The following is a 14,007-nucleotide window of genomic DNA, read 5'->3' as shown; positions in this document are numbered from 1 at the left end:
TAACGCATACCTCTCACCAGAGCCTCCAACTCCCAGCTCTACCTAGCCCAGAGCTTGGCACACAGTAGGTGCTCACCAATTTTCTGAATTCATCTGCTTCAAAGCAAGGTCTGGGGGAGGTTGAGATATGATAAGGGGAAAGGGATGGGAAAACTTAGCCAAAAGAGACGCTTGGCGTGCACCGCAGGGGGGGAAGGGGCAATGGGGTGCCTGGGAAGGCGGGAAGAACTAAGTCCCCAGACCGCTGTCCCTCCGCGCCCCGAGGTCGGCCGCAGGCCCGCCGGGCTAGTGCGCCTCCAGCCCCGCAGGCGCAGGACCCTCGCGGTCGCCCGGCAGCTGAGACGCGCCCCCCTCCCCGGCTCGCGCGCTCGGCGCTCGGCGCTCGGCGCTGGGCGGCGTGTGTGTCGCTTTAAAAGCTCCCTCCCGGCGCGCGGGGCCGGCCCCTTCTCTGACAGCGCCGAGCGAGCGGAGCCGAGCGAGCCGGGCGGCCTTTGAGGGAGCCAGCGCCCGCCCGGGCGGCCAGTCCGGCGGGGGGCGGCGGGGCGGGCCGGGGGCGGCCGGGGCGCGGGCGGCGCGGCGGCGCGGCGCTCGGGGAGCGGGCCCAGGCCCGCGGAGCCCCGGCGGGGCAGGGCAGGGCGAGGCAGCGGAGGGAGGCCCAGCCCCGACCCCGCGCCGGTCTGCCCCACCGGCAGCGACCCGGCGCGCCCGGGGGCTGGCGAGGCGGCGAGCCGAGCGGGAGCGGGCGGGGGGGGCGGCGGGAGCGGAGCGGAGGCTGAGAGCCCCGTGCGCCCGGGCCGGACCCGGCCCGGCCCGCCGCGCGCCCCCTCCCCTGCCTTCCCTGCGCCTCGCCTCCTCCTCTCGCTCTGCTCGCCTCCTCTGCTCCGCCCGGCGCCGCTCCCGCCCGCGCCAGGGCCTCCGAAGCCAGCCCGGCCGGGCCCCCTGCCTCGCGCGCTCTCGGCCGGGCCCGGCGGGGACCCGGTCCCCGCGGCCGCCGCCGCCCCTCCCCCCAGGACCTTCCCGACCGCGGACTGAGCGGTGGGCGCGTTCTCGCCCCCGGCGGACGACGACGCCGGGCTGAGCGGACCCTCGCGGACGCGCCGGACTCCGTGGGGGCCGGGGAGCGGACCTTCTGGGTCCCGGCTGAGCGCGCCCCGGGCGCCCAGCGGTGCCCGCTCACTCCGGGCAGGGCAGGCAGACCCCGGCGGAGCCTGGAGCCGGCCGATCGGGACTGGACAGAGCGAATCCCGGACTGTGCCGAGCCCGGGGGATGCCGGGCGTGGGCTGAGGGGATCCCGGCGCCCTCCGATCCTTCCGACTTTGGCTCACGCGCTGGGACCGGCCCGGCGTCGCCTCGGTCGCCCTGCGCCCGGGTCACCTGTGGCCTCGGAGCCCCTAGCCCGCCGGACCCTCGCTCGTTCCCGACCCGGAGCCCGGCGGGGGTTGGGGGAGATTTTTCCTGCCCCCTTCCTTGGAGCGCGGAGGCCCCGCCCCCTCCCACCGTCCAGATGTCTCCCGTGGCTGCTCTGAGGACCTCCCTCAAGCCAGGGGCCGAAGGGTCCAGAGAGAGAAGCCCGCCCTAGGGAGGCTTGGGGGCCCCCCAACCTCCTCTTGGGGCTTGGCCCCCGACGCTGCTGGGAAGGAAGGCCGGTGCCCCCACCATTGGTGAGTCCGGGAGCAGAGCGGGGGTTCAGAGGAAAGGCGGAGCTGGGGAAGGGAGGGTCCCCTGGGAGTGAGGGCACCCCGGGGGCACTCGGAGGGAGGACAGATGACTGGAGAGGCCCTCTCCCGAACCAGCGGGACCAGGCCTGGCTGGGGGGTGGAGACACGGGGGATTGGGGGAGCTGGGGCAGGGTGCCCCGTAGCAGGCTGAGGACTTCTGCCTTTAAAGCAGGGGCTCCTTCATTTCCTTCTAGAGTAAGGGCTATGCTGTAGATAATCTGCCTCCACCACCCCTCCCCACAAAGAAAAAAAAAAAAAATCCCCAGCGACGAAGGGTGCAGGCTGGCGAGTGGAGGGAGGCAGCGGCTTTGCCGGCTGGTGCTGCAGCCTGGGAGGGCTGACGCCAGGCTTGCTCTCTCTGCAGGGGGCTGCCCTTCTCCGTCCAGCTCCCTTTTCAGAGCTACCCACATCTGGAGCCCCCTCCACACCCACATCTGGAAGACCCCAGCCACCGGCCCTCTGCAGGTGTCCGTTGCTCCCCAAGACCTCTGTCTTTGCAACTGCCTAGGAGTTGTGAGGGATTACTGCTGCCTTCCCCCATCCCAAGGGCATCTCTTACCCTTAGTCCCTGCAGAGTCATCCCCCTGCCTCTGTGTCCAGGCTCAGCCAGAGATCAGCTCAGCACAGGCACAGGCACTTCAAGTCCTGGAGGCCACTCCTGAGACCCAAGGCCCCTCCCCCTGTCCTCCTGTGTCCTCACCTTGACCCCCTCTGCCAGACTCTGTCTTCCTCTGGGTGTCCCATTCCCCACCCAGAGGCAGAGGAGGCGGGGTGGCAGGGGGCAGGGGCCGGGTGAGGGCCACCCAGGGCCAGGGTGGGCTGGGGGGCTGTTAAGATGTGGAGCTCGGCCTGGCCAAGGGGGGCTCCGTGGAGGCAGACGCAGCGTGTGCCCGGCTGGGGGGAATATGGGCGGGCCTGCAGCGACGTGGTAAAGGATGAACATTCGGGGCGCCCCGGACCTCGGGCAGCCCAGTGACGACCCCAGCAGTGGTGGCCAGCGGGAGCGGATTCGACAGCGCATGAAGATGGTCATCGGGCAGCTTGAGGGCATCCTGCAGGAACTCAAGGAGGTGGCCAAGGAGCTAAGGGAGGTGAGTGAGGGGCCAGACAGTCCCCAGACCAGTTTTCCTGGGCCTGGCACAAAAACACACTCACATATGTGTTTCAGTGTGTGTGTGTACTCAAAGTCATGTGCACACGTATCACTTTGCTGGGTGCTTCCTTTTCCTTGTTCTCCTTTCCCCCAAATCTGCTTTGCTAGAAATAGCATACTCCAGGACTAGTGGGGCCCCAATGTGGCGGAGTCGGCTTGGGCAGCGTGTCGCGGGCCCAGGGTTCTGTGGTTAGCACTCAGCGCTGCCAAGTTGACAAATATAGACCAAATCCCACCATAGCCTCTTAGTGGGAGATACTCTTCTGGGGCCCAAGCTGACTTCTGACCCCGCCATCTGCCTCCCAGACACTGACCTGCTCAGAAGCGGCTCTGGGAGGGTGTTGACAGCCCTACCGAGGAGGCCCAGCTCAGAGCATTCTCCAGAAATCACACAGCTACTCAGAACCCTTGATCCTGGAAAAGTTGAAGTCAGCTATGCGCTCCCTGCCCTGAGGTGGGAATGCGTCCAGGGGGCTGCTAGTGGACACCGGAGTTCCTGTGTACATTGGGCGGCGGGGGCAGGAATCTCGTCTAAAGGCATGCATCCCTGTCCACAGTTCTGAATGTCTCGGCCAAGGCTGAAAAGTCACTGAGAGATCCTGGGATGTGTGTCCCTCTCTGTCTCTCTAAGTGGAGCCCGGTTTAATGACTACTTCCCACATCGCTGGGGTAATGAGGTACACATGTCCTCAACCCCGCCCCCTGGGCTGTGTTCAAGCTCAAAATGCATGACCAGAGTTCTGAGCCACTGGACTGAATTTGCCCACTGGGTGCCATTATGCCAGCCAGGTGGGCTTTAGGCAAATTTCAACTCCCTGTAACCAGGGCCCCTGCAGAGACGGCAGAGCGAGTGATTTAACAGGAGTTATGGGTTCCTGCTTTCCCCAGCCAGCCATGCGGGAGGATGGGGGCTCCAGGAGGGTTGAGGAGAGGGGGTGATGGTGGGTGCCAACTCCAGCCTGGCCTGAGAGCCAAAGAGCAGGAATTGTTTGAAGGGACCTGTATCCAGAGCAGAGGGGTTGTGGAGAGGCTGGGATATGAACTGAGGCGGGGCGGGGCAGCCACTCAGCCCAGAATCAACCTTGTGGTCAAAAGCCAGATGCCCCTGAGCAACCCCTCCTCCCCCTCCCTCATTGGTCCAAAGGACCACAACCCCTCTTCCTCCCTCCCCACCCCATCTTTTTCTATATGCTCTGTGGGTCCATCAGGGCCATGGGAACCATCTGGAGTCTCAGTCTTGGGCAGGGGCATGGGACCTATGCCAGAAAAGAGCCCACCCAGAAAAGAGCCAGGACTGACTCTAAGCCTGGAAATCATACAGCGCAGAACCTACTCTCAACTGAGCATCTTCCAAGATCCACCTCCCCTGTCCGCCCAGGCATAGCCCTCCAGAACTTAAAGACATCTCACAGGTCATCCATACCAGCCTTGTCCATTTTCTGTTTGAAGAACCTGAGGCCCAGAGAAGGCTAGGGGCTTATCCAAGTTCACACAGCCTACCAGGGGCAGAACTAACTAGAACTCAGGTTCCTGTTGCCTCTCCTGAGGCTGGAGCCGGTGGGCTAGCAGGCAATCTTTTTGCATTTTGACTGGGACCTTCTAGAGATGCTATCTTTCGCACATGCTGTGATGGTCTCAGGGGGGTGCCCTTCTGTGGATGAGGCAGGGAGATCAGAAGCACTAGGATTTATTTGCAGATCTTTTAGATGTTCTCTCTCTCCCTTCTCAGCACATACACTCACCCACCCCCCTGTCTTGAACTGCAGAGCCTCAGGTTCACAGGCTGTGCAGCCCAAAGGCCTGAGCCAGGACAGAGAGAGATGTGTTCCCTCCCCCTATACACCCTGGAGGCCATGTGCCTCCACCCAAGACTTTGGCAGGTTGCTACGGCAACCAGCATCTACCCCGTATGCCACCGCCTGCCCGCTGCCAATGGCACCCAGCTGGGAGGGGGGCAGGCCTCAGAACTCTCCCACCCACCCCCCCCCCCGGAAGGGCCTGGACGTGGGGTGATGGGCAGAAGCGAGTGTTGGGGAAGGCAGGTGAGGCTCTGGGAGGCCCAGGCAGAAGAGAAGACACCATAGCTGACTTCCTGTAGGATGGGATTTGTCAGGAATGGGGTTACCCAGTGGGAGGGCCAGGCCTTGGTTTGGGGTAAGGGGTTGTGATCTTGGCTCGTGATCCTCCAAGGGGGCTTCTAAAGCTGGATCTACCTGGCTCTTCTCAGTTCCTTTGTGTGGCATTTTTCCACTGGGGGCATGGGTAGACCCAAGGTCGAGAGGGTGGAGGCAGGTACTTGTTTGCTCGTTATACCCCCTTCCCCAGATACCACCAGCTCAGGGCTCACTGAGCTGGGTTCTCATCCCAGGAGAGCAAAACACTTAGATGTGAAGACAAGATTCACATGCAAGACTGCCGGGGTAGAGCACAGGATGCTTGATTGAAGGAGCAAGGCCATCCTCCTCCTCCCCCTGCTGCTTAACTTCCCTAGCCCCAGATACCACTGATCATGGCAGACTCTCCTATCCTTTTGAGCACACAGCCTGAAATTCATAGAAAGACGAGAGACACTAAAGCGCTTCCTCCTCAAGCCCCTGAGCCTCAGTCTACTCATCTCTGAAATGGGGATGCTGATCATTCCCATCTCAAAGTGCTGTTACAAGGATTTATCTGGGGCTTGGCGTGTGGTAAGGGGGGCTAGCACTCACAGCCCTAAAGGTTTGGGAGTTCCCTCTCCCATACCTCCCCTGCCCTCCCAAACCCCTGTTGCAGCTCTCACGGGTCTCCCCATGTGATAGGAAGCAAGTTCTGTCCCACGGGTGGGGAAAGTACCTTAATGGACTAGGAGAGGTGAGGAATGCAAAAGTGCTTTGAAAGCTGAAACTACTGCAGAGGGATGTGACAGTCGATCATTAATTAGCCCTCATTCTCCTAGGTTCCCCAATACTCCAGGATGCCAGGCGAATCCCAGCAGGCTCTCGAAGCTCCACAAAATTCTGTGCATCTTAACTCAGAGATGCAGCACAGCCCAGAGGCTAAGAGCATGGGCTCTTGCAGCCAGAGGTCTCTGGTTCAAATCCAAGGTCTGCCCCTTTCCTAGCTGTGTGAACTTGGTAAAGTTACTTCACCTTTCTGGGCTTCTGTTTTCTGGCAAATGAGGATACTGAATTTCTTGCACTGGCCTGCTCCTTACTCCATGTGTGGCCTTGTTCTTTTGGAGTCCTATGAGATTCTTAGCCATGATCAGAGTGGTCTGAGCCAGGCCCCTGGCCTCCTGGCTGATACCCTTCAGCATCTCCTGCAGTAGACAATGCCACCCTCTTCCCGCATGGAAAGAGGCAGAGTGTGACACTGATGGGGGGACAGGGTCTCCAATGAGATGCCTTTTGAGCAGAGACCCAAAGGGAAAGAGGGTACAAGACAAATAGATATCTAGGAGAAGAGCCTTCCGGGCAGTGGGAGCAGCTAGTACAAAGGTCCTGAGGAGGAAGTGTGGAAGTGTACTTGGCAAGTTCGGGATCAGCAAGAAGGAAGCCAGGGCAGCTGGAGTGGAGTGAACCAAGAGGAGAAAAGCAGGAAGGAAGGTCAAAGAGAGAGCAGGGAGTCAGATTACACAGAGCCTTGCAGGCCATGGTATGAAATTCAGATATACCCTCAGTGAGAACCCCACATGCTCTCCAGGAACCTCCTGCTTGTGGTTTTGGGTGGGAATCTGCCCTCCCTACTGCTCTCCCAGTTCCCCAGCAGCTGGGGGGCCCCAAGGTCAGGGGCAAGGGCCCTCATCCTTGCCCTCCAGCTGTTGAACTTATCTTAAGCAGTTACATGGCCTTCTCCTCCTCCCCAAGATGTCACTCAGCATGGGGGCTCATAAATGACCCTCGGGTTCACCATGGGGGAGACATAACTTGGCCCAGCTGCCCAGCTAGGGTGGCTATGGAGGGTCCGCCCCCAGCCGATTTTCACGGGGAACAGGCCCACTAGCTGTTGTGCAGTCCCCTGGGCAAGGGCCTGCGTATGGGGTGGCATGGAGAGCCAGGGGCCGTGTGGGCACGAGATGAATGTGGCCCAGCCAGGAAGCAGCTGGGGCAGGAGAGGCTGGGGACCACGGAGCTGTGCCAAAATGGGTCAGCTCCATCACCTGCAGCTCAGCAAGAATTGTACGGAGTTTTTCTTCTTCTTCTTTTTTTTTTCTCACCTTCCTTTCCTCCCTTTTCCTTTTGCATTCCCCTCCTTTGGACAGATTCACGAAGCTCCCTGGCCAATTAGGCCAAATTGCAGGATGAGAGTCATGAATCACAGTCAACTCTCTCCTCTCTCCCCAGCTCCACAGCCCCCCAGGAAGACAATAAATAACATAATCACAGAATTAAAAAATAATCAGTGGTCATAAATAATGCAGATCCCCAGTTATGTAACCAGCTGCCTGGGGAGCTGGGAGGGAGGGGAGGACGTAGCCGCTTGTCGAGTGAGGTGAAGGGGCCAGAGGTGAGGGAGATACCAGTGCTGGGGCTCCTAGGTCCTCAGTCCTGGCTCTGGGGCCTTAGGGAACACAGATGTGTTTTCCTTGGAGTGGGGGCTCAACCAGGGTTGGAGGGAGGGCTGGGGCAGGGAAGATAGGACCATGGAATTCCTCAGAAAAGCAGCCCCCAGCAGTTTTTATAAGGCTCTCTGTCCCAACTCACCCACTCATCCAATGGCTGTATTCACAAAGAGAGTATCAATCCCTGTGCCAGACTGGGGGTGCCATGGTGGGCAAGGCATTCCCAGTCCCACCCCTCGTGGGGCTTACTGTAGTCTAGTGGGGAGACATCATTCTTATAACATATATGCACATAAAAGTGTAGCTGTGATAAATATTGGAAAATATTTGTAGGAAAGGTGCAGAGTGCCTTGAGAGCCTATCCTAGGGAACCTATCCTCAGTGGAGCATCAGAGAAGATTTCCTTCTGGAAGTGAGATGGATGAGGAGCAAAGGAGGGAGCATTCCAGGTGAGGCCCAGAGGCCGAAGCGGGCTCGGTGGAGTGTGTAGAGCTGGTGAGGAGGCAGGCCTGGCAGGGTGGTGGCTGTCTGCTGGAGAGCAAAGGCCCTATGGCCAGAATTGGTAGGCGTTTGGGTTTGCGAAGCTCAGGGAAGTGCTGGAAGCAGAGGGGTGATGCGGTCCTGTTGGCTGATTACCAAGTGCCTTGAATGTAGCAGGAACAGGACAGGAAGCTGCCACCAGACGGGGACAGTGGTTCAGGTGAGGGAGCTGAGGCTGTGAGCAGGACAGCGGTTGGGGATGCCCTCGGGTTGGGGCCTGGGACCCCCAGCAGGTGTCACGGCCCTCAGCCCTGCCCTTCCCCTCTAGATCAGGCGAGCCTTGTTCTTAAGGTGCCAGGACTCTTGACTTGTGCTCTCAGCTCCACTCCTTCTAGTGTCTGGGCCTTACCTTAGTTTCCCCATCAGCAAGTCCAGTGAGAACGGTGAAGTCAGCAGCGTCTCCATCCCTCTGGCTTTGAGGTTCTATGATTCTATGATTTTTATGTTGTCATTTCTCTCTCCATTCTCTCTTCTCCTCCTCTCTTTCCTTCTGTATATATAATTATTTCCCTGCTCTCCAAGACAATCCCAAATTACACGCAGGCAAAATGATTATTAAATCTCAGGGAGAAATCACAGGCATCCGAAGCAGACAGGCAGGTAAGGTGGGGGCCTGTCCGCCCTCTGCCATCCACACAGGCCCCATGAGATGAGGTACAGGGACCCTGCATACAGTCTGGGTATGCTTGGCACATCACTCCCCTTTCGGATCCTCACTTATGCCATTCATCAGGTGGGTGTGCCTGTTCCTCACGGTTGGGGCCAGATTCGCCTTTGAGCTTCATTACCGCCTGGTTTTTAGAACCTCTTCTGCTTCCTTCTGCTCTGTCCAGAGACAGACCTACTTTAGGGAGCACAGATGCCACCCATGTGCTGGGACTTGAAATGCCCAGTATGTCCCATTATTCCGCCACAGGCACTGGAGACTCCCATCAGCTCTTGGGCCTGGTGCCAGGGGCCTGGTCACATTTTAGCCCCCACGGGCGCACAGTGGGTTTTGATCTCGTCTGCATTGTTCTACCTGATTCCCGTGCGTCATGTCATTAAATCCTCACAACAGCCCTATCAAGTAGGTGTGACTAGAATTCCCCTTCACGAAGACACTTAGACACAGAGACACTGGGTAACTTGGCTAAGGTCACACAGCCCATCAGTGGTGAGGCCAGGGTTGGACCCTAAGTCTGACTCCAGAGCCCAGGTTCTGGAGTGCTTGGCAGTGCTGATTCTGCAGTTTAAAGCACATCCATATCTAGTGAGTCCCCATCACCTTGGTGAGTAGAGGAGCGGCATCCCATTTTAGGACACCGAGACTTGGAGAAGGAAAATCACCTGCCTCGAGTTCCTTAGCTGAGACGTGGCCTACTTGGGATTTGACCCCTAGCCTCCCTCTGTCCTGTCCCTCCACACCGTCAGGATGAAACCGGAGGAGGGCACTCTAATGGAGAAGGGGAAGTGCTTTTATGGGAAGGCTGCCTGAGCAGGTGGCCAGCAGGAACTTCTTGGGTGGGGAGGAGTGTGTCCAGGCCTGACAGCTTTAGGGATCCTGCCCTGTGCACCCCGGGTCTTCCTCAGAGGGCATTAGGAGCTCCGCTTCTGGGCCCGGCCTAGCCTCAGCCAACCCTGTGTGGTCACAGCCCACCACTCAACCAGATTCCTGTTAGCTGTGTCCCCACACTTCTGCAGCAACGGACTCAGGCTCAGCTTGATCAGGGGAGTCTCATTTGAGGGTGCGACTGCCCCAGAGACGCAGGGCCTCCCCTCAGGCTGACAATGCCCTGAGGTTCTGTGTCTTCACCAGCTTAAATCCCAGGCCCCAGGCCAGTGGTTCTCAAAGTATGCCCCTGGATCAGCACCTGGAAACACGTTTTTATATACACCTTCTCAAGCCCCCTCCCCCTCCCCCCCACCAGGACCTACTGAATCAGAAACTCTGGGGAGTGGGCTGGTGCACACTCCCGAGTGAGAGCCCCCTGCTCTGGGCTGGAGCTCCCACCCCTCCAGTGGGGCTTGGGTTGAACCAAGGGCTTCTACGGAATGTGAGCTTCTCTGAGGGAGGGGGAGTTACTCGGGGGTGGGGGACGTAAGACGGGGAGGGCAGATTGGAGAGTGGGGCCCTGTCCCCATTGTCTGCGCAAGCCCAGAAATCCCAGCAGCACCTCATGGTGGTGTGCAGTCTTGCAGGGGAGCAGCGGGAGGGGGTGGGAACCTCAGCTCCCCACAGCTACTGGTACCTCTGGTGTATCTTCTAGAAGCTCAGGAGATGATCTCGTGGGTGGAAAGCCTGACACTTGGTAGGTGCTCAGAGATGGGAGTTGATGTCACTTTTCTCACCAGTGGCCCACGGAGACTTTTCACTGCCCTCCTCATTGTTCTCCATGAAGTGCTGGTGAGGATGACAGAGCTGGGGTCATCATGCTCAAATAGTTGAGGTCTAGAGAGGTTGTGTGACTTACCTAAAGACACACAGAACAATGTCTAAGCTGAATCTGGAACCCAAGTGTCCTGACTCTCCCAGTTCTGCAGGCTTCAGCCAAGTGTCCCCACCACCCCTGGGGCCTGGGGCCGTGGGGAGTGGGCATCCCTAGGCATGGACACCCCAAAACAGCTTCTCAAGTCATCCCTATAAACACAGAGTCCTAGAATCTCAGAGATGGAAAGAACCTTAGAAATAAACCATTCGCCCAAGGTCCCCATTTGCAGATTGAAAAACTGAGCCTCAGAGGGAAAATGACTGACCAGGTCACTGGCAGACCCTCCCAACTCCTGACCAAGGAAACTTCCTCCTGGCCCATGGTTTTTGGCGTTGCTTTCGTCTTGCACTTTGGGGCACTCCCCACCCACCCAACCCCTCCCCCCCCCCCGCCGCCACCCCTCACCGAACACCTAGCACATCCCTGGACAGCAGTCATCCTCATAAAAGTTCGTTAGACTAGGAACTTCCTTAGCTAATTCATTCACTGACTGCTCTGACCCCGGGAAAAGGCACCGAAGAGGTGCCTGGAGCTGGATCCTGGGCTTGGTGACTCACTGCGTAGGTCCTGTCCCTAGGTCTCTTGGTCCCTCTGCTTGGCTATTGTTGTTTGGCTGTTTTTGGTTTTGGTCAGAATCATTTCTCCTTCTCTTACTCGGTCCTCTCCCGACATCTCTGATGGGGTCTCCCTTTCCCCTCACAGTCTTCATCCCCGATTTCTGTGCTGTGGGGCCGAGGCGAGGGGGTGTCCTGAGGCAGGCCACCTGTATGGAGACAGGGTGTCCCTTCATGTGGGGTGGGCGGGGTGCACTGACCTCGGCAGCTGAGCTGCCCCCTGAGTGCATGTAACGAGAGGCTCTGGGCCCGGGATGGGGGGGTTTCCTATTGCTTACCAAATATGCTCGTCTTATTCCTTCCCCAACGAGCCAGGGTTGATCTCCACTCATCAGGGGGCAGGGAAGGGAAGGAGGGAGGGGGCTCCAGGGTTTGTGGGGGTGCGGTGGTGGAGACCCACAGGGACGGCCCCTGACCAGTGGCACAGGCTGGTCCAGGATGCTTTGGAAAACCTGGGCAGAGTCTTCCTCATGGTCACCCTGTATCATTTCCTCTCCAGAGGTGCGTGTTCTGCTCATCTCTCCACTGAGTGGTCTTGCTGGAGTGCCAGCCCTCTGCAAACGGCGGCCTCTCGATCCAAGGAAAATGGAGCTCTGAGCACCAAGGCTGTGCCCAGAGCAGCAGCCGGCTTTGGGGGAGAGGGGTGTGGGGGTGGATGGGGTGCAGGGCCGGAAGGAGGGGCTGAGGAGTAGGAAATGGGGAACTGGCCCAAACCTGCTCACCCTGGTCCAACATGGGCCCTCACCTGGCAGGCAAACCTGTGACCATCCTCTGGGGTCATGAGCCAGGCATCTAGCAGGGTGGGACGGGGGCACGCTCACCCCCACGTGACGCTAGACCCCCTCACTCCTCTCTCTTTCCCTGGCCAGGTGGTGAGCCAGATCGATAAGCTAACCTCAGACTTCGACTTTGAACTGGAGCCGGACGACTGGACCACGGCCACTGTGAGCAGCACCTCCAGCAGCGACAAGGCGGGCGTGGGCGGCCCCTTCGACCTGGGGCACCTGGACTTCATGACAGCTGACATCCTTTCGGACAGCTGGGAGTTCTGCTCCTTCCTGGATGCGTCCACCCCCTCGGACTCTGTGGACGGCCCCGAGTTGACCCGGCCAGGGGCTGGCCCTGACTACCGGCTCATGAATGGCGGCGCGCCCATCCCCAACGGGCCACGGGTGGAGACCCCGGACTCCTCCAGTGAGGAGGCCTTCGGTGCTGGCCCTGTGAAGGGCCAGCTGCCCCAGCGGACCCCAGGCACGCGTGAGAGGGTGCGGTTCAGCGACAAAGTGCTCTACCACGCTCTGTGCTGTGACGATGAGGAAGGGGACGGCGAGGAGGAGGTGGCCGAGGAGGAGGTGGGCCTGTCCCCAGAGCCACCCCGTCCAGAGGCCCATGTGGGCCTCCTCCAGCCCTCCCCCGCTCCCCACAAGCCCAGGCGCTCTCCGTTGACCAGCCGCCGCTCAGGCCCCACCTTGGCCCCTGAGCAGACCCGAAGGGTCACAAGGAACAGTAGCACCCAAACGGTGTCAGACAAGAGCACTCAGACGTTGCTGCCCTACACGGCTGCCAAACAGAAAGCCAAGGGGAAAAACTAGGGGCCAGGGAGGGGTCTGCGGGGCAGTGGGCATATAGAGCTATAAATATATATATATATATATATATATTTAAACAAACGCAGTCATAATAAAATTTTAAAATGCGAAGGATCTAGCCCCAAAGGCCCCAGAGCTTTCACGGAGCTCACCTTAGACACAGAGATGCCTCCTTACCATCTAGGTCCCAGGAGGTATGGCCAGAACCGCCCTCCCTTCCTTGTCATTGCAGGGCTCCTGAAAGGGGTGTCCAAAAGTATGTAAATTCGGTGGGAGAGGCCTAACCTGGGATTCCTCTTGCAGGACCCTGAGCCTAGTGGTGGAGTCTGGCTGCTGGCCTGGGCCCTGTCCTGAAAGGGGTTTATCAGCAGGTGGCAGCCTCCCCAGGAGCGGTGCCCAAGGCCAAGGCTAACCATTGGTCTGACTGCGGGACTGAGGGCCTAGGGGTGGTGTCACCCCAGCTGGGCCCAGGATCATTTATATCCACCCCCCCATGCTTTCTACTCCAAGGCAGACTTTTGCCTTTCCTTCCCAAAGGCAAACTTACCTGGAGATACACAACCCCACCCCACCCCCACTTCCATCTGAGGGTTACCCAGGACACAGAGAAGGAGCAAGCTGCTGCCATGGGGCAGGCCTCCATGCTGGGGAGATGGGCTTCCCCAGACCCTGGAGGACCAGGCAGGCTAGGTTGGGCAGCGGCTTGTTTGGAGAGACTCGTACACCCCCAATCCTCCCAGCCCCCATCCTCAGCTTTGTCCCCTAAGGATGGAAGACTCAGGGCAGAGCCTCAGCCAACACCTGACTTGGCCCGGTGCAGACCTGAGGCCCATGTGAGAAAGCAGGCAGAAGCCACTGGGGGGCTGTGAACCAGGGCTAAAGGCAGGCTCCCGAACTCCTTCTCCTGGCAGGCAGACCCAGAGAGGAATCCTACGGCCTTACGCTGCCCCTGCTTCTTCACACAAGGACCCTGAGCCCACTTTAACAGGTCTCGAATGCCACCAACAGAGACAAGATGGGAGCCTACAGGTAACAGGGCTTCATCTGGGGTGTGGCGTCCACAGGGACAGCATCTGGATATCCTTGAGATAATAATCATTGCTCACAGTGATTGGGCAGCTCTCTATGCCTCTGCTGTACGGAGTATGTTTTAGAGCATTATCTCATTTGATCTTCACAATAACCTGATAAGATAGGAACTCTTACTATCCCCATTTTTCAGATGAAAAGACTGAGGTTCGGAGATGTCACGTAACTGGCCCGAAGTCACAGAGCCTGTGTCACCCTGCCTCCCATGAGTGTGTGGTTTCCAGGCTGTACCTGGCTTTGCTATCTAGCAGCTTTGTGACCTTGAGCAAGTCCATTTGCCTCTCTGAGCCCA

At 59.0% G+C, this 14,007-nt stretch overlaps 1 protein-coding gene across 2 annotated transcripts; it reads left to right on the top strand.

Moving 5' to 3' along the window:
• Positions 1-594: 594 nt before the first annotated feature.
• On the top strand, positions 595-13,530 carry INSYN1 (inhibitory synaptic factor 1). 2 transcript variants are annotated; one of them, XM_006740969.3, is made up of 3 exons: positions 595-1,662; positions 2,084-2,810; positions 11,907-13,530. In XM_006740969.3, the coding sequence occupies exons 2-3, from the start codon at positions 2,655-2,657 to the stop codon at positions 12,627-12,629; spliced, it is 879 nt and encodes a 292-aa protein (XP_006741032.1). In that variant the 5' UTR covers positions 595-1,662; positions 2,084-2,654; the 3' UTR covers positions 12,630-13,530. The 2 variants fall into 2 exon arrangements, with proteins under 2 accessions (XP_006741032.1, XP_081687498.1); XM_081831372.1 differs by lacking the exon at positions 595-1,662 and adding an exon at positions 5,808-5,955 and having other exon boundaries at positions 2,730-2,810.
• The last annotated feature ends 477 nt before the right edge of the window (positions 13,531-14,007 follow it).

This window comes from Leptonychotes weddellii, chromosome 9 (assembly GCF_054177405.1).
Source record: "Leptonychotes weddellii isolate Sample4059 chromosome 9, ASM5417740v2, whole genome shotgun sequence".
NCBI classification, from domain to species: domain Eukaryota; kingdom Metazoa; phylum Chordata; class Mammalia; order Carnivora; family Phocidae; genus Leptonychotes; species Leptonychotes weddellii.
This window is presented reverse-complemented; position numbering and strand designations above follow the sequence as displayed.

What these genes read in the sequence shown, in the direction of transcription:
- INSYN1 (XM_006740969.3), top strand. Translation starts at nt 2,655, where the DNA reads ATGAACATTCGGGGCGCCCCGGACCTCGGGCAGCCCAGTGACGACCCC. An exon ending in TGGCCAAGGAGCTAAGGGAG is followed by an intron (nt 2,811 to 11,906) that starts GTGAGTGAGGGG and finishes TTCCCTGGCCAG; the next exon opens with GTGGTGAGCCAGATCGATAA.